This window comes from Liolophura sinensis, chromosome 11, assembly GCF_032854445.1.
Source record: "Liolophura sinensis isolate JHLJ2023 chromosome 11, CUHK_Ljap_v2, whole genome shotgun sequence".
Classification (NCBI taxonomy): domain Eukaryota; kingdom Metazoa; phylum Mollusca; class Polyplacophora; order Chitonida; family Chitonidae; genus Liolophura; species Liolophura sinensis.
This window is the reverse complement of record NC_088305.1, coordinates 3,719,785-3,745,430: the sequence shown is the minus strand read 5'-3', so window position 1 is coordinate 3,745,430 and position 25,646 is coordinate 3,719,785. Positions and strand designations below refer to the sequence as shown.

The window sequence follows — 25,646 nt, the reverse complement described above, 5'->3', positions numbered from 1 at the left end:
TCTAACAAAATTCTTTTAGGGCAAATGTTAAGCTATGTGGTGTTCATTAGATGGACTAACCAATGTAGCCAATGTATATTGGCAATTAAAAGACCAGACTAGGTGTCCCAAAATTAGTAGAATTACAGATACTTATCAAATTCTTGTAGATGTTCATGTAATGTCTGGAAAGCCCCCATGCCTATACCGTACTAGCAAGAACTCACAATGGATTGGTGATTGTTTTCATCATCAACAAGTACATGTATTCTAATTTATAGATATAGGTGCCAGACTTTCAGCCATTTACTATACCCAGCAAAACCTGACTGTATAAACACCAGTCCATGGACAGCCTCCTTCATATTGAAGTCTATAATTAAGTGATATCATCTCACCCTCTCTGCTCATTTCAATCAGCCTTAACCCCTCCCCCATCCCCCCCCCCCCGCCCCCCATAGGAGTTTAATTTGTCTTGGTGCGACTTAGCATGATGAAAAATTTTGGGCCGCTTTTGTCTTGATTAAACCCCTGGGTTTATTATTACCTCGTAATTATACTTTGTACCTGAGCTCACCTGGTTGCTACGGTTACCCATCTCGAATTAACTCTCCTTTGAGCTTGTCTCTGACAGCTCACATACAATAACACAGTAATAAGGTGTGCATGCCAATCGTCTCCGACAAGATGCAAGCCATTAGAAAGCTGTAGGTTTCAGCAGCTGAACAGCAGGTGTTAGTGATGTATACCTGCAGTTAATACAGTTATTAATGCAGTTAACTTATTAGCCTCACACCGTATCTCATTGCACTTCACTTCAGTGTGTTTTCGGGTGATAATTGACACTGATGCACTTTACTTTTGGAACCAGGTAATGTAACATCGAAAAGAACATTTTGTAATGCAGCAAAGTTTCATTTTGTTAGTCATGATGAAGAACATTATTATTACACAAGCACCTGAAATTTTCTGTTTCTTATGCATCTTGAAAAAATTATGCAAGTTAAAAAAATTAAGGAGAAACGCGCTTATGTGTATTATTGAAGTTCCAAATTACAAGCTTGTATAAAGTCTTCCCCTCACGCTCAGATATGTAATAAAATGCCAGCAAATCAATAGCCGAGATTAAAATCAGATAAAACACACAGGCAGCCTGACTGCATGGATGCTTGCATTGTTTGCGATGTTGCAGAATGCAGCTGCATCAGGTCAGATGCACTGCTGCTGCGACTGATGCGAGGGTGTCGCAAAGGGGAGGATTGTGGGTTAATATATCGTTGGGCATGCTACATCGTCTCTGTCTCGGGGTAGGTGGATGCAGATGTCTAGTACGCAGCACCCAACCCAGCCTATACCCGGCTGGCCGGCTCTGTTCTGTATTGATTACCTCTATGGCTGGTTATCGGCTGGTCTTCAAACCCAAGGCACGGATTAATTATACTGACAAGCCCTGAATGGATGGCCGGCCTGCTGGTCCTAGAATCCACCCATTAACACACTCCTCAAGTGGGCTTCAAGGCAGTCGGACGGGCCAGCGGGCAGGCAGGCGAGCGGGCGGGAGGCGAGCAGGCTTCTGGCTTCTGCGCAGTGGTCACTCCACTCCAACCTGACCACCCCTCAAGATCTGTCTCCATGTGGACTCTCCTAATGCATCAAATAGGCGTTTTTCCAAGACGGAACAGAGCTACGCACTAGTATGGGAGAGACGCGAGCCAGGCTTCGGCGGGTGGAGACTGAGCAGCAAGCTTTGTTGACAACTTCATCAGTGCCTATGACAACGGGGGTGTCTCTTAGCTAAATCTAATTCTGGCTTCTCTACTGATGACAGGGGAATCTTCAGCTTTGTTTTTTTCTTTCTTTTTTTTTTTTTTTAAGGCACCAGGCTCTTCTTATTATACTTTTTTCTTGCACTGTATGGCCTGTGCACAAGGAAGACACTATGAGAAATCCAGTACAGGCAGTGTGGGACCATCTGAGGCACCTGATCAACGCCAGCGCTTCACGTCTTATACCCATAACCCCTGGGTACTGTGAACAACAGCTCTGCTGGTTTGTTCGCGTCTATTACCCTGCACCATGGGCGCATTCGCCCCGGCGTCCACCTGGGACACACATTCACATGATTATTCACAGATTGCAACCTGCAGTGCGGCAGAGGTTTGATTGGTGTATGGAGGGAATCGCCAGGGCACATTTGGCATTTTCCAATTCGCATTGTGCTCCTGCAGCTTTGGAGGAAGGAGCTTCTTCCTGCTAGTTTCACCTCAGCCTTGCGAGGATTGAATCTGGAATTTTTGATCTTATAGCTCCGGAGCGCCTCCTGTCATCGAAGCACGATGTCTATGATTTTCCCAGCAAGGAGATCGCCATCTAAGGTATTGCATATAATTCCCAGTTGGTTGAAGAGCTTGATGTAATTTAAACGTGATAGTTCTGTAGATTGTGCTATTTATGCTTCAGTTAAAATTTTCCTCTGAATACATGCAGCCGTCTTCCATGCTGAAGGTAGGCTGAACATCTCGTCTTGCCAGTTATAATTATAAACCTGGTATAGTTATAAGACCAGGTATAATTATAAAACTGTCATAGTATACACAAAGAATGTTTTAATTTGCCATGTTTTGACAAGAATTAACACCGCTCTGATTACGCTGATAGGAGCTTCTCAGAGGTTGCTAAACCTTTTTAGGAACATGCAAATTCATATCCTTTTTTTTTTTATACCTTAGGTATTTAAAACTGCAGATATTAAAGCGGGGTTAATTAATGTAATTTCGCTCAAGGCTCTGTAGCCAATATGCTTGTGTATACCTGCTTTAGATTAGTAAGTTGATTATGCATGTGTGACTGACAGGTGCATACAGCAGATTGTATAACCAGCTGGTTATTAGAAGTGCAGGTACTGGCAACCCGCTAATTATATACCAGGCTCACCTGCACCTTTAGACAAACAGCAGCTGCACTCTGTCACTAGCTAACGACCTTTCTCGCCTCAAGGCAGGAGCTTTAATAGTTATGCGGTCAATACTGTACAAGACCTTGGCTGAGTGTTGATCACCAGCGTTGCAGTTCTGGTGAAGACATGCAGATATTCTGTCCTGAAGCGACAGAGGTGCTGCACGGACAGTGCACTTCAATGGGATACATGGTATGTTAACAGTGTAATCCCTTTAAACTCTCAATCTGATATTTGCCTCTTATACTGGGTTAATCAATACCTAGCCCTATGATGGGATTGAAATCCATTTTCAGGATATTTGTAAGAACTGAATTTGGGCGTATACATTGGCATTATGTATTTTGAGTATTTCCCCATATATTCCTTTTTAATACCCTTCTCATGTCTGAATTTGTTGACTAATATATAGATTTACAATTAGCTTTAGCAAACCTTGCTGTATTTAACCCTCGTGTTTTAACTTTGAGGTAGTCTTAGATGAAGAAGGGTATATATCACAAACAAGATTTTTTTTTTATTATTATAATCATTTCAAATTAAGCAGCTTCGAAACCAGACTTTTGTATGCCTGTTTTCGGCTGTAATGGATGCTCCAGGTCAGTGATCACAAAAAGCTCTGCAGGCTCCTCCGCTCTTGTGATTCCCATGCATTATGTCTCATAAAGAATTCATCGTTGAACACCCAGCCAGCATTCTGTGCTGAGATGTGGCATTTTGCTAAGCGTTCACATTTATATCAGCCAGAACTTTCCACCTCAGCAATGGGCAGGTGAGGATGGGAAGTGATGATGGTGACAGTCCTATTTCAGTCTGCTCTGAGTAAATTTGTACTGTATAACTGTCTGGCAGGGAGATAATTCAGGATATGTTTAAATTTAATTATCTGTCAAATCATTGCGTGTAATGTGCTGGTATTTGATATTTGGTTTGGGTATATTTCAGTAATTTTGGTCCAGGTAACAAAAAGCTGGTTTGTTCCACTGAGGTGTTTAATTATGCAATAACTTTTGAATTCATTTGTTGCTTTAATTAAAATGAAAATAAAAGGATGGTTTGCACCATGAAGAGAATCCTTCATAAATATAGCAAGTAAAAATTGGCTGAATTTTATATCCAAGAAAGCAAATCATTTTTTTTTTCCACATTATTCATGGTACTGACAATAATTTATGTCTAAATGCATCTGTGAAAGAAAATCAATATGACGGTTTTTCTAGGATGCCTTGGTACATCGTCTAGGTACAAATTGCAGAGTATCGCACGAACATCCACCATTTCATTTTTAACATTCCACTTAGAAAAATTCTTTACAATGAATTCTTGTTTTAGTACAACGGTTTTCAAATATCTAATTTACATTAATGTCTCATGATAGATACTGCGGTGCAGTTATGTTTACACATTAAGGCCCGCATGTCCCCCAAGCACTTGTTCCCTGCCCCTTAATTCGCCTTATGCCAATATGGGAATTTTAATGGGATTGCATTGGTTGATTTATGTTCATGCTCTAAAAAGAATTAACCATTCATGACCATCACCTCCCCTTTTCATCCCACCTCCCCCGCAAAACCCCTCCCTCCCAAACTGTCAGAATCTCATTGGTTCTCAACCCCCAATGAGAAGTACTGAGACTGGCTAGAGAGAGTAAAATCTGTATTCAGGTGTCAGGGTCGACCGCATGCAAATTGCTCTCTCTCGATGTCACCCCGTTCAATAGATAGGGTACATGTGATGATATTTCACTCATTGTAAATAGGGATTCGCGGAGCAGATTGCATGCATGCCTGACACGCAGGTCAACAGCGCCTGCATATGCAGGCCTATAATACTCAAACGCAATTTAACCCTTTGTGGCTTTCTGTTATCAATATTTGTTGCCATGGCAACAAGGTGTTTGGCTTTATTCTGAGATGGCCTCTGCTTTGTTTGCAGATAATGGGATCAGAATGGATGGGCACAATCTGTTTTCATTGAAAGATAAATGAGATACGTTGTAATGCGCTTTATATATCAGTCAGTTTTTTATCTACAGGAAATTTTTAGCTGCAGCTGACGATATTTCATGAAGCTATATCAATTTTTTTTTTTATATGGCTCTTTATTTTTGTCAGCCAAATGACCATTAAATATAGAGGCATACAAATATATGTGAGACTTACAAATGACGACCAAAAGGTCAACTGAAAGGATTGAACAAATTCATGTATTATTAAAAAAGTAAAAAATAAATTACATGTATGGAATGGAGTTATGTCGACAATTGTTTAGACAAAAGGATTGCATCTGTCTAAAAATGTATGTGAGAAGGAATTTTAAGTGTGATATAAATCGGTTCAATATTTATGATGTCTTTGTATAGCCCTGTAAGAGTGCAGTATTTAACAATGTTGGGTATACCTGCATGTAGTTTTAAAGTTGTTTACATTGATAAGTTACATGTAAGTTATTATTGATGTTGGAGATGGCGTAACTGTGATTGACATTTGACATGTTTGAAGCGATCTGATTGTGGTGAATGTTTCAGATGTTCACAACCTGCAGTAGTCAGCCTTCATTAATCAGTAAACTTTTGACGACAGTGTGCTGCGGTTCATTTCTAACCATCTATATACAGCATACCTTCCATGACAGTCTGTGATGTAGGCCTTCAAAACTACACTTTTCTGCCATCTATGACCCTCAAAGCTAAACACTTCTGCCACCTGTGACCTTCAAAACTTCACTTTTTCTGCCATCTGTGGCTTTCAAAACTACACTCTTTCTGTTATCCTTGACATTCGAAACTACAGTTTTTCTGCCTTCTATGACCTTCAAAACTGCACTTTTTCTGAGTTCCATGACCTTCAGAATTACACTTTTTCTGCCTTACATGACCTTCAAAACTACACTTTTCTGCCTTCCGTGACCTTCAAAATCACACTTTTCTGCCATCTGTGGCCTTCAAAACTACACTTTCTCTGCCTTCAGAGACCTGCAAAACTACATTCTTTCTACCCTCCATGACCTTTAATGCCACACTGCTGTGATAACCAATGTTTTTTCCAAAGCTCTCTTCGTCTCATGTACATCCTTGACTATCTTGATCTTGTAATATGTTTTCTGACCTGGCATGGCCTGGCTATTCAGCATGTGAGATATGTTATTTTGGGCTGAATGAGAGCTTAGTGGGAACTGATTGATCTTAATTAGCATCCTGGTTGGCTGTAAGCCATTGGGAATTAGGTTAGCTAACATATTTGTTTGCCCAGAATCAATACAGTCCTTTATTATGGCGACCATGTGATAGCTTCCTCACTTATCATATCATACAGGCGTCTACTGCATCTATGCTGAATGGAACAGTTTTGCCCATCCTAATTCATAACTTATACCTACTCGCCATCACTTCAGATGGAAATCTCTGAAAACCTGTTTTTTTTTTTTTCGGTAGTATACCTGTAAAGAATTTGAATGGTATGTTTCCTAATTACATTTTAAGCCGCATTCACTTGGTTTGATTTCTCATAGTGACTCATTGAATTCCAAAAGTGGAATTGATATACATGTATGACCGAAGTCTTCTTCATAATTCGCATTCTCACAATCAAATTGGTCTCATGCCATTAAGCCACATGGCATTGTGCATGTCCTATATTTCATTTTTCAAAGAGTTGACTCAACAACTTTATCGTCTGAAGAGTTTTACGGACTATATATTGTATAATTACACGTAGTCCATGTAACCTATGGGGATGTTACTCAGGTTTTTAAAATTAACAAAAAAAAACAACAGAACAATTGTTTTAATTCTGGGCTACAGAAAGGAATTTACCAATTTACCAAAACATTACAAATACATGTAAGTGAAAGCCGACCTACAGCTAACGGCTAAATCCGATCTTAAATGACCTCGACTGGTTTTTTTTTTAAAGAGCTAGACAAGAAAGCAAGTGTTATTTTCAGATGTAAAACACTGGTCAGTCTTTCATGTACTTGTGCTTTTGTTATGTATTGAGGCAGGAAATGTTTTTTTCTTGATTAATTAGTATGCATTAAGAAATCGTTTAAAAACATTTAAGAAAGAGAGAAATGATGAAGATACAGGAGAAGATCAGACTTCAACAGCTTGATTAAAGGCTTGCAATGGCTTTTAAAGGAATTAAATAATTTCTAATAGGAAGTTTTGACTTGAATGTAGTGATACAGTGTGGCAAGGAGTCAAGATTCTTAGTGGCAGTTGGAGAGTCAAATCAATGTGGCAGCATCTATACATGTATGTCACCTGTGTTTGGTCCTAGTGTTTATTAGACTTCTCGTCAGGGCCACAGTTAGATTACCTGCTGACGATCTCTCTGAGGAAGTCTCTGGATATTCTCTGACATATTTTGTGGCTTTATGAGTTCAAGTGTTTTTTTTGTTTTTTTTTGTTTTGTATTTTGGCACATGGAACTTGTTCGGTTTGCATAAGACAGCGTGCGCCTGCAGCAAACAATAATGAGCTGATTTGTAAACAGCAATTAGGCTAATTCACCAGAACAACCCTGTCATTGTACTGCAGTATGATCTCTGCATCTAATTGCTATCTTTGTCCTACTGTAAATGTGGCTTTAAGTTAAATCGACAGAAATGTTACCGTGTGTTCATTGTTACTTTAGTCTGTGAGCAAACATGAAACCAACAGGCCAGTAATATCTACCGATGGCTTAATTTCCTAATTGCTCTTGTGCGGAGGAAATGTATAATGCAATTTTGCTGAGTGATGCATTCCATTTGCCTGAACATTTACTTTTTCATTCAATGTAAAGCAGTGGCTTTTAGAAGAAAAAAAAAAGAAATTAATGTAAGATTTTTAATGGATGGAAGTACATTTATTTTTATATTATTAAGATGAATTACATGGAGGAAAATGCATGTAGTGAAAAAATAAATTGTGAAAATTAGGGAATGACATGGAAAGATATTTTACTTATTATATTCCAAATTGTATCACTAAAACTTTCAGCTATTGGACTATATATACACATGTTCTCTTCTTGAACAATGCGCTGTTTCTGAAAAATCAGTTTAGAGCAAAAAATTGTTCTGATTGAATTGACATTATGGTTTGTACTTAATCAACTCGGTTTTAGTCAGGAGTGAATCTGCTTTCCGGTGATCCGTGGCAAAATTGTGATTTGTCTCCTGACATGAACTTGTGCTGTGTGACGTATTAATGTTATTAAGTTCCTTTTTTTGTTTTTAGGCAGCAAGAAAGGTGACATTGCCAGGTTGACGGGTCTGAACATCGTCAGTGCTGGTATAGGCAGTCAGGTAAGTCATTAATGTTATGATTTAGTGATATCCAGACTAGCAGTGGCAACTGGTTTCTCTGTAACTTAATTGGACATGTGGTACAGCATTTTATGTCCTTTAATGATTGCATTTGCACTGTCATCATCGTATGACTGGAAAACTGTTAAGTGAAACATAAAACCCCAAGCATACATACAAACATCTGTAATGCCTCGTTCACATTGATGTGAATGAAAAAAAGACAAAATAGTATGAATGCAGAATATTGTATGTTTTATTTTTGTTTGACTCATCAAATTCTACAGGTCGATAGAACGGTTTGAGCCGTCTGAGTGATTCATTCTAAACAGGATGTTTTGTATGTGCACTGATTTTTCATTTGCAACAAGAGACATTGCCGAAATAGTATATATCAATAACACAAAAATTAAATCTCTTGGGCAATCTGTGAAAGGGTTACCATTGCAACTGTGAATGTCTTAAAAGCATGCTTTATAGATGGGGCGGAAGTGGGAAGGTCTACCAGCAACCCGCAGATGGTCATGGTTTTCCCCAGGGCTCTGCCCAGTTTCCTCCCACCATAATGCTGGCTGCCGTGGTATAAGTGAGATAATCTTGAGTACGGCGTAAAACACCAATCAAATAAATAAATAAATAAGTCGTAGATGGGGATGTGTTTTAGGCCGCCGCAAACACGAGTGATCAACCATTTTGTTTTCTGCCCATCGGTTGTACTTGGTGAAGACTGATGTGCAATCCCTGCGGAGCTCATGAGGATGTGGGGAGGTATTATAAACCTCTGTCCCTTGTGGCATTCAAGCCTTTGAGTTTCTGATGTGTTTTGTTGAATTAATAAAGCCCTATTTGTGCCCTGTCCAAGCTGTAATGGAAGTTGCCCACGGCTGAAAATTTACCATACCTACGAGCTCACTGGGTACTAGGATGCATGGAGAGAGGGCCAAAAATCAATGTCTTGCCCAGTAGCTAGCCCTGTGGTGTATAGTCCACTGCTGCGGAGACAGCCTCCTAACATGGACCATTACAAGACCGAGTGTACTGCAAGGCTTCTTGACTTTAAGGAATTTAGGATACATCCTTTTTTTTTTGTACTTCTAATTAGCTTAATTTTTATTTAGTGTGTAACTATGTACTTTTGAAATCTGCACTGAATGATGAGGGTTAATGTTTCTCCCTTTTCTTTAAAACTGGTTTTAAAAATGACTTCCTCAGCACTCTGACCCCTCCCCCACTCCTCACTGACACACACATATTTTCATTTGCAATACTTTACACCAATGCCACAGGCCCACCCCCAATAAAATTTGCTGGGTATGTCCAGAACTCTGACACTGATACATGTATATGAAAGTTTGAGGCTTTTCACAGTTAATTCAGGATAGTGTGCAATGGGAAAGCAAATAATTTATTGACTTCGTCAGGCTTGGCACATTTTCTTAAATGTGCTCAGCTTAAAAAGAGGATTGAGAAAGGGTGTAGGTTTGACGTGCTCCCAAATGGAACATGCAAACCTGTGCCACTCGGCGCATGCCCTTCCCACAATACCATTAACCTTTATCCGATTGCAAATGACAGTCCGTTACAAATGGGGGGAAACGGAGAGGCATTGGGATCAATAAAATAAGAGCCTTGGAAACTCAAGTGTTTGCCTATTCTTTATTCTCTGCCAGTTTGCCGTGAGCCCTGAATGCTGGACTACGTATTCAATTTAAACAATCCAAAAAGGAGCCAGAGCTGCAATCCGAATCGGAAAAGATATTTATTTTGTCCACAAGGGAAGTACCGGTTGAAGAGTCCATCCAATTGTAATGCAGAAGTATCTCAGTCTGAACATTTGACCTGCACTGTGCATAGCTCAGCAATATTTTATGACATCACACTGCATTGAGATGATTGTTGAATGTTCTTTTGTATCGGCTCCTCAAAAAGGTGTTCCTCATATCTTAACTGTATTTTACAACCACGAAAAATGTGGATGATTTTGAAAAATGGCACATTATTTAAGGCATGAATAATACAATATTTGTGCTCATGTTTGCACGACACATAACTAGAAAGAGAGAAAACATCGGTCATATATCAAATCAGATTGAAGAAAAAAGAAAACGTCTGTGCATGCTCTTATCGACGTACAGGCAACAAGTAAATTATTACATTGTAGATGGGACTTAACAATTTATGGTCGGGATTGGAAGGGGGTAGCTAGAGAGTGGCTGTTTCAATCGGTCGGATACTTTAGAACGAAGACAATCCCTTATAAGCTGTTGCTGTTGGCTCATGTTTGCCACACAGACCAGATCAATGGAGCTGGCTAACTGTCCCCAGCACGCATCCTCCTTCAGCGCATCATTTATTTAATGCTTGAAATATGTGATGAAACGCCAACGTTATCAGGGTAGAGCAACGGCTTGGAAACGGCCATTACAAATTTATACTCTCTAACCAGAGTAGTCACGTAGAGGCACGCGTGCTATAGTCTGTCACTTAGATTAACACACTCATCAGACAAGGACAGTATTTAAATGATCTAAAATTTTACCTGAAAAGTCCATTAGTAGAAGCAAATAAAGATTGTAAATTATTACCTTTGGTTCTTAAACGTACATTTTCCAAAATAGGATATAATCCCAACTTCATGATATTTCCAAACACCTGTGATTAATGAAAATATCTGGATCGGGCAGCATGTGCAGTTTATGAATTGCCGTACTTCGATCCTGCCAGGAATGTGTTATGATGTAGAGCAGACATACTCGACCGCATTACATCCTTAGCCAGTCATTATTTCGTGCTGATATGTTCAAAACAAAATAAGATGTTCTGAAGGAGTGACCAGCTTGGATTGCTGGGAAACCTTGTCTGCACGAGGTGACAGCCGTAAATTTTTTTCCTCGATCTGAACTTGATACCAACGGGCTGAGGACAAGAAAAAGACGAGATTGACATATTGAGGACTGTTTATGAAGGAACTAACCTTGTATTTTATACATTGATTGGCCAAAGTTACACATTCTACCCCGACCACATGCAGTTTTACGACTTTTTTAGCAGTGGGCAAGGCATTTCGAGAACTACTTTGGTGTGACAATAGCATAAATTCTGGGTAAGTTTTTGTACAAGTTTCAGCAAAAATAACGAAAAGGTTTACATACCAGATTTAATCATTAAAATGTTGACTGAAGATTTTGCTTTGTGATCCGGGGGCCTGGTTTTTTGGTAACTGAACAATGCATTTTTATGCCAAATGCTGAGGTTGTTTTAAGATTAAGTTCTGGAAAGTGCGTGAGGAAGAGAGGAGACATAACATGGATTGTCTCACTTTCCACTGTAAAACCAGGTGATAGGTGAAACAACAGTCAAATAAATAAATACGTAATGAAATAAGTCCGTCACGGAGAGAGGATATGAAGCCATATTGTATAGTACATGTGGAGATTTTGTCTTGAACGCATGTGTTCCGAAATGGATTGAATATCCTCAATCAAAACTGATCATTTGCTATACTGAGTGAGAACAAGTACATACAGGTCATAACTAAACCTGTCGTGACTGTTCAGCGCATATTTAACACCTGAAAATATGCATTAATTTTCTCTTGTCTTGGTCCTCAATTGGATATTGCTTCTGATTTGAACGACATGTATCATGACATAAAAAAAAACAATGAAATGAATAAATCTATGTTGAACTTCAAAACATCCATCCAGATATATATACATTCAGTACATTCTAATTGTAGTGTGAGATGTGCAAACCTGGTTCATTATGTTTATAAGTGAAAGACATGCCTGTTATCTCATAATCTACATGTACACACACTACTTATTACTGAGTGAATCAATTAATGATGTCCACAGCTGAAGGTTTTCTCTTGCTATATTGTGATGAATTCGATTGAGTCCAGATACCACGTATTCTGAAGGCGTGAATGGAAACTATATGGGTTGTCAATTTTTTCAAACATAACATGGACATGGAATAAGAACCATAAAGAGTCAAGAACAACAGCAGTCATTTGAGAATAGGTTTGTGTGTAATGTACATATTATGTGGCAGACATGTTTTCTGCCTAAATTTAAAGGGTGTTATTTCTTTTTTTCTTATTTGTTTTTGGAAACACAGTTGTAGATAGTAATATGTTTAGAGCATCAGAATATGGTGCCTGCATGGCATTTGCACCATGCAGAAGGATTATTCCTGAAAATAATCTGGTTTATCTATGTTTTAGTTTTGGGTTCATGTATGTCGTAAGGGATTGTTCTTCATTGCCACTCACACAGTCATTCACTTTATAAAAGCCTTTGTCATTGTAAGTCTAGCAAAATGTGGTATTTGATAGCCAAGATGGATTTGTGAACAGTTGAAATCACAGCATAACTGAGATATATATTTTAAATATTTATATTAACTTTTAAACCAGCACGGCACACAATTTACTTGCGCTTTTACGTCATTGAAAACTGCTGACTGCTTCACTTTGTGTGAATCCTAAACTTCATGCCTACATATTCTGTAAGCTCTTCAGTTGTACTTTGTGTTGAGCAATGTTTTGGGAAGTAACCTTGTATTTCTTGACCTTTAAAGTCGCTTCTGACCCTTAGATTTATGAGTAAAAGTAATGTAAATTTCAGGCATGTCTTGTCAGACATTTTTATACATGTATGCATATATTGGGTGGGCATAAACAAATCGGCAGCACTTTGACACTCAATATCTCTGAAACCCACTTACGTCAGCTTTTAAAAATTTACACACTCAAAAGCCATTATGTTCCAAGTATACAGACCAAATTTCAATTTCATCCTTTAAGATTTCTGTTCATGGGACCAAAATCAAAATAGAGTCAAAAATGCATGTTCCAGACATTTCAAAATGATGTTCTACCTTGTTTTACTTGAAAAGGTGATCAATTGGTCCTCCATCTTCTTGGTAGATGGCGCGCAAATGTTTCTTCCATGAATTGAGTCCCCAATCTCATTAAGAGTAATATTTTTCCAGCAGTCCTTGACGTGCATCACACAGGTGCAGCGCACGCGCTACTCATGACACCTGACAGGTGATACACCTGTCACCGGAACATGCGTTTTTGAGGCTGTGTTTTCATTTTAACCCTGTGTACAGACTACTCAAGCTATGACCTCGAAAATTGGTCAGTATATCAACATAATAATCATGCCATTTGAATGTCTAAAGCTTGAAAGGGTTTGAACAAAGCATAATGGACCAATACAGCATCAAAGTACGGCCCATTTTTTTATGCCCACCCAATATATGGGCTAACTACCAGTTTAATAATGGAGTTATTTGTCCATAGGGTTATAATCACCCATGTGTTTTAAAATCCATGAAAGAAGATACTTCCAAAAATTGGGATCTTTTTGAGAAAAGTCAAAATGTATAGCAGGTAAATTCAAGCTGGATGTTTCAGATCACAAGACTAAAGAAGGTAAAATACCTGTAATAGGAGTCGTCATTGTGTTATGACAAATTTGACACAGTTTAGACTTAAGATAGAGATAGAGAGCTATTAACGTCATGACGATGTGTTAAAATTTAGTTCCATTTATAAGTACGCCGGCAGTTGTTCCATCAGATTGGCGGGTGTGTGTTGAAATCTGATACTGGCAGTAGAGGAAAATGAGCCAGATCTCTATATCTGCCGGCCAGCTAATCAATTCCTATGAATTTTTATGACACATTCCAAATGAAGTTGGGAGGTTTTTGATCTAATTAATTTGCTGCCGTGATTGACTGAAATTGTGTTGGGGTTTGGTAAATGAAGGAATTTGCCTGGCCGCATGAACCATGTATGGGATGTACATACAGCTTCTTGGAGAGAGGTTGTTCCAGACGGATCTATATTCCATCTCTTCTACAATACAGAAGGCAGCTCGAGCTGCTCTGGAAACGGTGTCCCTTACTTGAGAGATCCGCTCAAAGATCGTTACACTACAACCTCTCCATGCACCAGAGGATCAATTTCATATAAGAAGCAACCTTACTTCCTCATCCTTTTCGCAAATGAAACAGCAACTTTGAGTGCTGATTTTGAAGACAAAACTACATGGGTTGTATTGGTTCAATTTCAGGGCTTCATAAACTGCATGATTTTGTCAGTCTGTAAACAGAATAATGCGTTCAGAATATGCTTGTAAATGAACACCTTGCAAAAATGAAAACATGTTGCAGAATTACAGTATGTATTCAGAAGGGCTTTTCTCATATGCACTATGCCATTTTTTGAAATTAAGAATTAAAATTGTTTTATTGCCATGCGGCTAAGTACATTTATGTAATCAAGGGTTCATAGAAGTCGTGTGGATGAGTAAGTATTCGATCTGGTTGAGCAGGTATTCAGTCTGGATGAGCAGGTATTCGGTCTGGATGAGCAGGTATTCGGTGTGTTAAAAAAAAAAATTGAGTAAGACATTTAATAACTGTGTATATTTATTCAATTTGAGTTTGTTTTTGGAAAGAAATATTTAAAATGTTGCATAAACACAAACTGAACACATTCAAGGTTCCGTGAGGCAACCTGTTCGTGTTACGAGCTCTCTCCCTTTTTTGGTAATTTTTCTGACCCTCTGTGTTGATTAGATTTAAACAGGCAATTTTCGGAAGTGGAGGAGCATATGAAATCAAATGTCACGCATATTAAGCCTCTTTGGTATCTGCCATATCGGTCTCTCATGAATAACTTGTCCTACTTCGGCTTCCGATCATTCTGTTTTTTATTTTAACCCAGCACGAGTGACTGCATGTGAGTGCACGCGGTCTGACTGGTTTTCTCCCCCTGACGTGAGGTGGCGCTGATATCTTCAGCTCTTTTCAAGGGCAAGCAAGCAGTTTGCATCCAGGTTTTGGTTTCAGAAGTCAGAATTTTGATAAATGGCTTGGAGCAGCAATATTAAAATCTTCTTTGCCAAATATGAACATTTACAGCTGACATGTATTTGTTACAAAAGCATGTTTCACACGTACAGGGCTTCTGGCCGTTCAAATCCAGCCGTATTCACCATGGGGAAAAGTGACAATTCATTGATACATAAAGTAGGTTCTCCCAAGGAAAAATTGAATGTGACGCCAACAGTTAGAGACAGCTTAAACAGGATGAGCTCAATTAACTTTCAAATATATAAGTCTGTGCTCCAAACACCTCATGTCAACTCTCCATATTGGGTCATAGTAAAAGCACACTGTGATCTTTTATATAAATCAAGCTTTATTGACGAGGAATTTTTAGGAAACCAAAATTACATTTTATGGCCCATTGTTTTTCATCTGAATCAGCTTACCATGGTGTATATGTTATTCACTGTACAGAGCAACCCAGTAGCAAGCTTTCACAGTTTTGTTCTAAACATTTGATTAATCAAGAACTACATACATGTAGCAGCTTATGTAAATAGCTCCCACGGGCTTTTACAGTTTTGTTGTAAACATTTGATTAATCAAGAACTACATACATGTAGCAGCTTAAGTACATAGCTCCCACGGGCTTTTACAGTTTTGTTGTAAACATTTGATTAATCAAGAACTGTACATAGTAGCCTAAGTAAAATGTAGGCACATGTATATGCGGCATTGTATTTATAATTTATGTGCACATATATATATATATATATATGTATATATACTGAAGAGCCCCTGAAGTGCTACCATTAAAGGAGTATAGCTAAACTGTTTAATAGGGATTGTTTCAAAAAGCTGTGTTCAGTTTTTTTTTATAGATGTATATAATATGGACAGATTTTTTCTCCAAGCTTACATGTATATAGGGTTATATATATATTGGTTTGAACAGTTGACCTTTTAGGTAGAGACATAGGCCAAAGCCTTTCCTGTTGTCACCTAGCTCAGCAGGAATGTCTTGCAGAGAAGAGCTTTAGTGAATTGTCTCCCAGGTTTATTGGTCGATGGCCCTTGGACCCTGCTGGCCAATCAATAGTCTTTTCTCTTCGACTCAGTCCTCCCAAGGGGTGGTCTATTCCATTGGGTTGTCGAGGCGCAGTGAATGGACTCGGGGATCTCCCAGAACCCTCTGCTCCGCGTGGCAACACTTGGTTGCTAGGGCAACTGTTTTCTGCTTGAGGGGAAGCAATGGATGGATCAATACATGGTTAACACTAAGGCAGGGGGAAAAATCAGTGTTTACAAATGAGGCCTGGTCCAGCGCCAGTGTTGGACTGCTGCTGACTGGGCTGCGTGGCTGGCATTGTCCCTGCCCGCTGCCGTAAGCTGCTCTCCGCTCACATTATATCGCTCCCAGATGACCAGTAGTCAGGCAAACCACCTTTCCTGGAAGACGGATCAGGCCAGCTGCTAAAGGGAAAGAGACCGAGCCATTCCACCCAGGTCAGACCCCCCTGTTGTTATTGTACACATGTATCACCCCTTGTCTTCCCTCTCCTTAAGCTGGGCCTTACCCTTTCTTAAAACCACCGTCTTGGCTTTTCTTGTCTGGGGCTGCACCATATGGTTGCATCTCCAGATCTCTTGGCTTGGACAAAACTTCCACGTCCATAATCTCTTGGATTCACCCTGATACTTGCTTACTCAGCAGTTTGGGGTGTTAAATCACACTGCCGATAAAGAACCCGATTAGTTGGGACTTCCTTAACACTTGTGAGGGTTATGATTTATTGATCAGCCATGGAAACGATAGATCTTGTGCGAGTCCCTGGGACGAAAGCTGTAAAGCACAGTTCTTGGCTGACATGTTCGCTCGATCAGTCTCCTAGATCCGGCAGAGAACTATAGATGATCAAGTCTCAGATGAGAAATCTGCAATATGGTTGCATTTTACTCTGCCCCCTACATGACAAGGCTTGTGTTTTCCACACAGTACGCCATCCTTGGGATGTTATTTGAAAGTTCGTAGAGAAATAAATCAGTATGTTAAGAATTAGATTAGCAAAGGTGTTAATTGTAGGTCCATGATTAAAGGATTCCTGGCTATGCTTTCTGTATGAGGAAGAATGGTATTCGGACTTAACATGTACAGCGGATTTACCTGTGCAACATTTTTTGGGGGGAAATGTTGAAACTGACCATGTGATATGTCATCACGAGTATACTTATTGGGTCAGGTGTTGATTTTCAGTGCATCATCCTGAAATATTCTCAACACATGCAGGTGAACCCACCTTGTTAAGGTACAGGTAAAGGGTTTCAGTACCACACACGTAACTTTGGCCATGGAGTATTCCATGTACACACTCAGGCCTTTGTTCTTGTAGTTGTGCGCATTTGGACGTTGTGAGTAAATCAGTTGTCTACATACAATTTAAAAAGACAGTTAAGTCTAGGCGTCAAAATACATATACGAGATATTGTATATAAAGACTCCTGTTGGTAGATGTACAGCTATTACTAAGCCCACAAATGCTGAGGACCTCATGATCCAGCCATGTTCCTCCAGACACATTTAGGCGAAGTCCATTCTAACTACGTACTGAATTGCTGATACATGTTAAAGACATACATAGTTATGCTCAACTTACATGTAGGCTATGGTTGTTTTGTGGCACTCTAGGGACCAGAGGCGCTCATACACAGGTACACACATGTACATGTAACTGTGACCCTAACCTAGTAGCTAACAGTAGGAGCTGGATTTCCTGCAGATTTAATAGACAGGACATGTAAACGTATAACCAGCTCGAAGAACTTCTATACTTCTATATCCATAATCAGAGCTCTGATTTGTTTATTTTATATATTTATTTCATATATTTATTTTATATTCTTTAGTACAGGGTAAAACACCAATCAAATGTGTACTTGTTATCTCATTATGCCAGAGACTTGATTACAAATACACATTTGTACACCTACATAAAGATAGAGATATAACTAGTAAGACACCAAGGTAGTAGACACATTTGGTCACACATAACCAGCATGCTGTAGAACAGACCTGAAGGACACATTTGGCCACATTTAACTCACATACTGCAGAACAGACCTGAAGAGCACATTTGGACACACATAACCAGCATGCTGTAGAACAGACCTGAAGGGTACATTTGGCCACATTTAACTCACATGCTGTAGAACAGACCTAAAGGACACATTTGGACACACACAACCAGCATGCTGTAGAACAGACCTGAAGGACACATTTGGCCACACACAACCAACATGCTGTAGAACAGACCTGAAGGGCAAATTTGGCCACATTTAACTCACATACTGTAGAACAGACCTGAAGGGCACATTTGGCCACACACAGCCAGCATGCTGTAGAACAGACCTGAAGAGCACATTTGGCCACATTTAACTCACATGCTGTAGAACAGACCCGAAGGGCACATTTGGACACACACGGCCAGCATGCTGTAGAACAGACCTGAAGGACACATTTGGCCACATTTAACTCACATGCTGTAGAACAGACCCGAAGGGCACATTTGGACACACACGGCCAGCATGCTGTAGAACAGACCCAAAGGGCACATTTGGCCACACACAGCCAGCATGCTGTAGAACAGACCTGAAGAGCACATTTGGACTCACACAGCCAGCATGCTGTACTACAGACCCGAAGGGCACATTTGGACACATTTAACTCACATGTTGTGGAACAGACCCGAAGGGCAGGTTTGGCCACATTTAACTTACATGCTGTAGAACAGACCTGAAGGGCAGATTTGGCCACATTTAACTCGCATGTTGTGGAACAGACCCGAGGGACAGGTTTGGCCACATTTAACTTACATGCTGTAGAACAGACCTGAAGAGCACATTTGGCTACATTTAACTTACATGCTGTAGAACAGACCTGAAGAGCACATTTGGGTACATTTAACTTACATGCTGTAGAACAGACCTGAAGGGCACATTTGGACACACCAGCTAGCTTTAATGCCCACATTTGGGCATGCATGATCAATCTGATATAGTTAGGACCTGAAGGATACATGTACATGTGTATTACATCCTTAGGATACTTAAGACCTGAAAGACACTGGCTATAAGCACCTGGTACACTTGAAATCTGAAAGGCACCTTGGGACACAAAATTTATGACCACATGACCAGCATGTTAGCAGTAAGATGTGAAGGACATGCACATTTCAACACAACTAGCCACAATGGTAGAAATTGACGAGAACATACTTGTAGGTAAGCTGGTATTAAAGGATTATTGGATGGAAATTGTACTTCTGGGTGGATAGGCATACAGATGGCTGTACATGTGTGATTTACTTTTGCCAGTATGCCTCCCCTTCCGTCACTGCTGACAGGATGTGTCAAGAAATCAAGATTTGTCTGTGAATACAGTGTTAGAAACGTATTAATGGTTCCAAAGAGGTATATATATATATATATTTATTTTCCACCAGAAGCAGGTGTGCATTGTGTGACGAACTGCCTACATGCATATACCAAGATTTATCTAAGTTCAACATGCAATGGACAGTTCAATGACGTACTCGGGTTACTGGGAATTTGCCTCGGTGAAAATTATCTGTGGTGTAAAATAGCATGATAGACTTCTTGGCTCATTACTTTATTGTTTCCCCGGCCTCGTTAACCTTTAGTGTTGGAGAGCTCTGAGACTTGAGCTGTCTCCGTGGGGTATATTCTCAGGGAGCAGCTGGTCTTTCCTAAATGTCACACGATGTTGGTTTCTGGAGAGAGCCTAACTTACAGTGTATGTAGCACCACTGTGTTGACTGGACTTCAGGTCTGAGGGCTTCGCTACACTGGTCTCCTCTATAGCCACCTATGGATTTGGATATGACCAATGCTGCAGTCAAGCTTGAAGAATGTGATTGGTTGGCTGTGGTTTCCAAGGAGACGCTGGAGGTGTCTGAAGGGTAAGATAGGACTGCCTCATGCTTAAAATACCTGTATAACAGGCATCTTAAGAAAATCATCTTATTTAATTGCAGCCATGGAGATCATGAAAATTGGGTGCATCTCAGATTGGACCGGGAGCACTCCACGGATAAATAGGCTGTAATTTAGTTGGAAACTTTTTCCAATCCTCTGGCATCTGACAATTTAGTTGAGGTCCATATGTATAGGCTTGAGCCGCGGTAGAAACCGTACAAATTTGTGCGGAGCATATGTAAAACGCCCCGGGGGCTCCTTTGTGCAGGGTAATTATCACGACGCACTCAAATCTGTCCGCCCCGCAAGAAAATGTGCTTCCTTCCGTAGTAATTTTCTGTTGTAATTGGTTGTGTGGCAGTGGTGGGGCTTGAGGGGGGGAATTACCCGTCTGCTATCATTGGTAGGTGAAGTCCAGGTCCTGATTATGTACAACTAGCACTGAAGGCTGAACAGGAACCCCAGCTTTATACATCTAGATGGATGTGACAATGTCAGTGATTATAATAAGCAGGGGAGATAACCCTGTGGGAGACCAGTATCTGAGCATAGTATAAATTAACATGTCCACTGGGATACGGCCCATTCTCGTTCACTGCATGAGCATTGCAGGAATAGCTAGACAAAAAAGGCTGTGATTTACTGCAACTAACAATTAGAATGGATATCTAGCTGGTGATGATTTAAGCTCTGTCAAATAATGAAGGATTAATTAACACGAATGTGTCTTTGATCTTGCATGCTGTGAAATGATTTTGACAGCTTAAATCTCCTTGTGTCGGAGGATTGCATGTGCAGTAGCATTCAGGCAACCAAAATTTGATGTAACCCTAATTTCGCATAAGAAAGAGCACCTTTCAGTGCAATTTACGCACATTTTTAACTACATTGTTTGAATTGGCCAGTTCCAGGGCTACGCAAAAAGTATAACTTTATCAGTCTACACAGATTAACGCCTTCAGAATACGCTTGAACAAACACCTTACAAACATGGGGAAAGGTTGAGGAATTGTGGTAGTCATTATGTATCAAAAGGTTTATAAAAAGACAAATCAAGTGAAGTTAAAAAAGAAAAGTCAGAAATGAAGTATTTGACACTCAAATGCTTTGACTTAAGCTAAAGGTATATGGCATATATATTTTTACATTATAGACTTCAACGGTGAATGGTACATTTGTTTGAAGTAAACAACCCAGAGTGCTTTAATTCGTGTGAATACATGGGCTGATCATGGGTATGAAAAACTGTATGTTTTTTTACATATTTTATTGATTAGCCCACTTAGGTATAAAAAGAGTTGTGACCATATATTTTCTCCTGGTGGACTCCAGAATGTTTGGAGTGGAAAATGTCACGTAAGGAAGATTTCAGCTTTATTGCACCGAACTATATGCCAGGAGGAATTGAGTTAGTTAGCTTCTGAAATGCTTTTGATGTACATACATGTGCCTTGTATGACATTTCTTCTCTGTGCTGAATCCTTAAAGCCATTTGTCTACCTTCCTTGATTTTGTTTAAAACATCCAAGTTGTATTTACATAACACCTTGAAAAGTTTCTTTGGATTTAGATTTTAATACAAGTATCAAAGTAGAAAATTTGATGAATTGAATTAGCGTTCATGCAGTTTAATCACCTTATCAAAAAAAAAACAAATCAAAAAAAACAATTTGATAAATTTTATCAGTGGTGCATTGGATTGCGTGCCTGTACAGTGTATGTATTTGGTTGTTGATGACAGGGGCGTTCTGAAACAGGTGTTCTGTAAACATGACATTTACCTGCTGTCGTATTGATAATATAGGATTCCAAGCAAGCTGCCAAGACAATTAGATGATCTGTGTCCCCTAAAACCACCTGAGACTTTATATCATCTTCCCTCCCACCCCCCACCTCAGCCCACCCCACCCCCACTCCCTTAGATTTGCTGCATATTCATGAAGCTGCCCTTGTTAGTCTGCTGACTTCGTTAGCTACTGAGTCACTAGCTGCAACCCACAGGCCCTTGACAATGAAGTATGTCACGCATTTGAATACAACTCTCACTGTTTCATCTGCAGCTTAATGTTGGGAGGTATTTTGGGTGCGTGAAGGGAGGGTTGGTGGTTTGCTCTGGGTGCTGTGGTTCTCTCCACCCATAAACCTGGCTGCTGTATGTAATAGAGCACGGCATTTAACACAAGACACCATCAGATAGGTACATAGATTTTGGTACATGTAAATGGGATACCGACAGAAGTTGGAATTGGGACGTGTTATGTCATTTCACTGATGCTGGGCATTCCACTACAGCATTGTAAGAGCAATGTAACAATGGGTAGACCAGGTATGTCACAGATGAAACCTCAGAACGCAACACGTTTAATGTCGCGTTACCAAAGACTTATGACGTGCAAGTCTTAATTCACACTAGCGCCGTTTGTGAGAGGAAAATCTGCAGTTGTAGCAGGTGCATAGACTCTGTGTTACTGCGCATTTATGCAGACGGAGATACCTTCCTACCGACTGGTGTCTTATTTTGTGGTTTCTGTAAGCTCTCTGATGCAATATGTGCACCTCCATGAGGCCAGTTATATAAAACATTTGTGTAGGACACCATGGCACCGCAGTATTACAGCACAAAGTGATATATATCTACCACAATATGAACCTCATCAGAAGTTATAAGAACAGAAGATACAGTTTGCCTATTTATATCAAACCATGAGAAAATCTTTAAAATGCTTTAATGTAAAACCCATACCCACCCACTCACACAATCCTGTCCCTTCCAAGTGTAAAGAATCAGTTCTATGTATTTAGGCACAAACTATCAGATCCTGTCATCCTGTTTTTATGTATTTGGGCACAAACTATTAGATCCTGTCATCCTGTTTTTATGTATTTGGGCACAAGCTATCAGATCCTGTCATCCTGTTTTTATGTATTTGGGCACAAACTATCAGATCCTGTCATCCTGTTTTTATGTATTTGGACACAAACTATTAGATCCTGTCATCCTGTTTTTATGTATTTGGGCACAAACTATCAGATCCTGTCATCCTGTTTTTATGTATTTGGGCACAAACTATCAGATCCTGTCATCCTGTTTTTATGTATTTGGGCACAAACTATCAGATCCTGTCATCCTGTTTTTATGTATTGGGGCACAAACTATCAGATCCTGTCATCCTGTTTTTATGTATTGGGTCACAAGCTATCAGATGCTGTCATCCTGTTTCTATGTATTTGGGCACAAGCTATCAGATCCTGTCATCCTGTTTTTATGTATTTGGGCACAAGCTATCAGATCCTGTCATCCTGTTTTTATGTATTTGGGCACAAGCTATCAGATCCTGTCATCCTGTTTTTATGTATTTAGGCACTAACTATCAGATGCTGTCATCCTGTTTTTATGTATTTGGGCACAAGCTATCAGATCCTGTCATCCTGTTTTTATGTATTTAGGCACTAACTATCAGATGCTGTCATCCTGTTTTTATGTATTTGGGCACAAACTATCAGATCCTGTCATCCTGTTTTTATGTATTTGGGCACTAACTATCAGATGCTGTCATCCTGTTTCTATGTATTTGGGCACAAGCTATCAGATCCTGTCATCCTGTTTTTATCTATTTGGGCAAAAGATGTCAGATCCTGTCATCCTGTTTTTATGTATTTGGGCACAAACTATCAGATCCTGTCATCCTGTTTTTATGTATTTAGGCACTAACTATCAGATCCTGTCATCCTGTTTTTATGTATTTGGGCACAAGCTATCAGATCCTGTCATCCTGTTTTTATGTAGTTGGGCACAAGCTATCAGATCCTGTCATCCTGTTTTTATGTATTTGGGCACAAGCTATCAGATCCTGTCATCCTGTTTTTATGTATTTAGGCACTAACTATCAGATGCTGTCATCCTGTTTCTATGTATTTGGGCACAAGCTATCAGATCCTGTCATCCTGTTTTTATCTATTTGGGCAAAAGATGTCAGATCCTGTCATCCTGTTTTTATGTATTTGGGCACAAGCTATCAGATCCTGTCATCCTGTTTTTATGTATTTGGGCACAAACTATCAGATCCTGTCATCCTGTTTTTATGTATTTGGGCAAAAGATGTCAGATCCTGTCATCCTGTTTTTATGTATTTGGTCACAAGCTATCAGATCCTATCATCCTGTTTTATGTATTTGGGCTCAAGCTATCAGATCCTGTCATCCTGTTTTTATGTATTTGGTCACAAGCTATCAGATCCTGTCATCCTGTTTTTATGTATTTGGTCACAAGCTATCAGATCCTGTCATCCTGTTTTTATGTATTTGGGCACAAGCTACCAGATCCTGTCATCCTGTTTTCATGTATTTGGTCACAAGCTATCAGATCCTGTCATCCTGCTTTCATGTATTTGGTCACAAGCTATCAGATCCTGTCATCCTGTTTTATGTATTTGGGCTCAAGCTATCAGATCCTGTCATCCTGTTTTCATGTATTTGGTCACAAGCTATCAGATCCTGTCATCCTGCTTTCATGTATTTGGTCACAAGCTATCAGATCCTGTCATCCTGTTTTATGTATTTGGGCTCAAGCTACCAGATCCTGTCATCCTGTTTTCATGTATTTGGTCACAAGCTATCAGATCCTGTCATCCTGCTTTCATGTATTTGGTCACAAACTATCAGATCCTGTCATCCTGTATATACTTTTACTTGAAAGTTGTGCTTATTTATTTTCCCCTTTTTAGGATGGTGAAGTGAAGATCGAGGTTCTTGGAGATGATGGGAACTCACCCAAATTCTTTGTGCTCACCTTCGTCCTGTGTGGCTGCATCGCTGGCGTCCTGATTGCAGTGGTGGTCATCTACCTGGTGAAGCGTCACTCGCGCTCCAAGGATAAGCTAGCTCAGCTAGCTTCTGAGGGGATAGGTGCCGAGGCATCCCAAGATTACCAGGTAAGGATGGGGATATAAATATTACATCAGGGGGGTGGGGATATAAATATTACATCAGGGGGGTGGGGGTATAAATATTACATCAGGGGGGTGGGGATATGGCCCACGGTCTAGCTGCCATAGGTACTTGCCGTTTAGTCTCTATGACACGTGAGGCACCAGTTCAAATCCAGCCTTGGGCAGAGAATTTGTAGACTACTTATTTAGTTCTCACAACTTATTTGGCCTTGGTGATAGTATGTGGTCAACAATTAATCCTTATGTATGTTTGTAGAATTAACACTCGTTGATAACTAATGTATGGTGTTCATTTATCTATGTCACTTATGGGACAGTACATGATTGGCTTACCAAAGGTGGGTTGTTTACCCGGGGACACTTCAGTTTCTCCACCCACTCTTTTTGTGTGAAGAGAATTAAAGGCATTCAAACATTTGAATTCTAAGGTGGGTTTTATGGACCGCACTATCAGAGTTTAGGAACTCTGATGTCACAAAAGTTTTTCCAACCTTTGTACCCATGAGTAAGAGATTACTGAAATAATGTTCTCAAGTGAATTTTTACGCATAGTTTTTAGTTATCTGTATGATGAACCTTACTTCAAATTCTTGAGTATCTGGCTATGGCGTAGTTTAGAGATGGAACTG

At 39.7% G+C, this 25,646-nt stretch overlaps 1 protein-coding gene across 1 annotated transcript in view; it reads left to right on the top strand.

The window, feature by feature from the left end:
- Nucleotides 1-25,646, top strand: part of LOC135477525 (receptor-type tyrosine-protein phosphatase N2-like) — a 186,994-nt gene that overhangs the window by 117,653 nt on the left and 43,695 nt on the right. The window contains exons 11-12 of the mRNA XM_064757665.1: nt 8,160-8,227; nt 24,793-24,999. Of these exons, the coding sequence (XP_064613735.1) occupies nt 8,160-8,227; nt 24,793-24,999 (275 nt within the window). The remainder of the gene's footprint in view (nt 1-8,159; nt 8,228-24,792; nt 25,000-25,646) is intronic.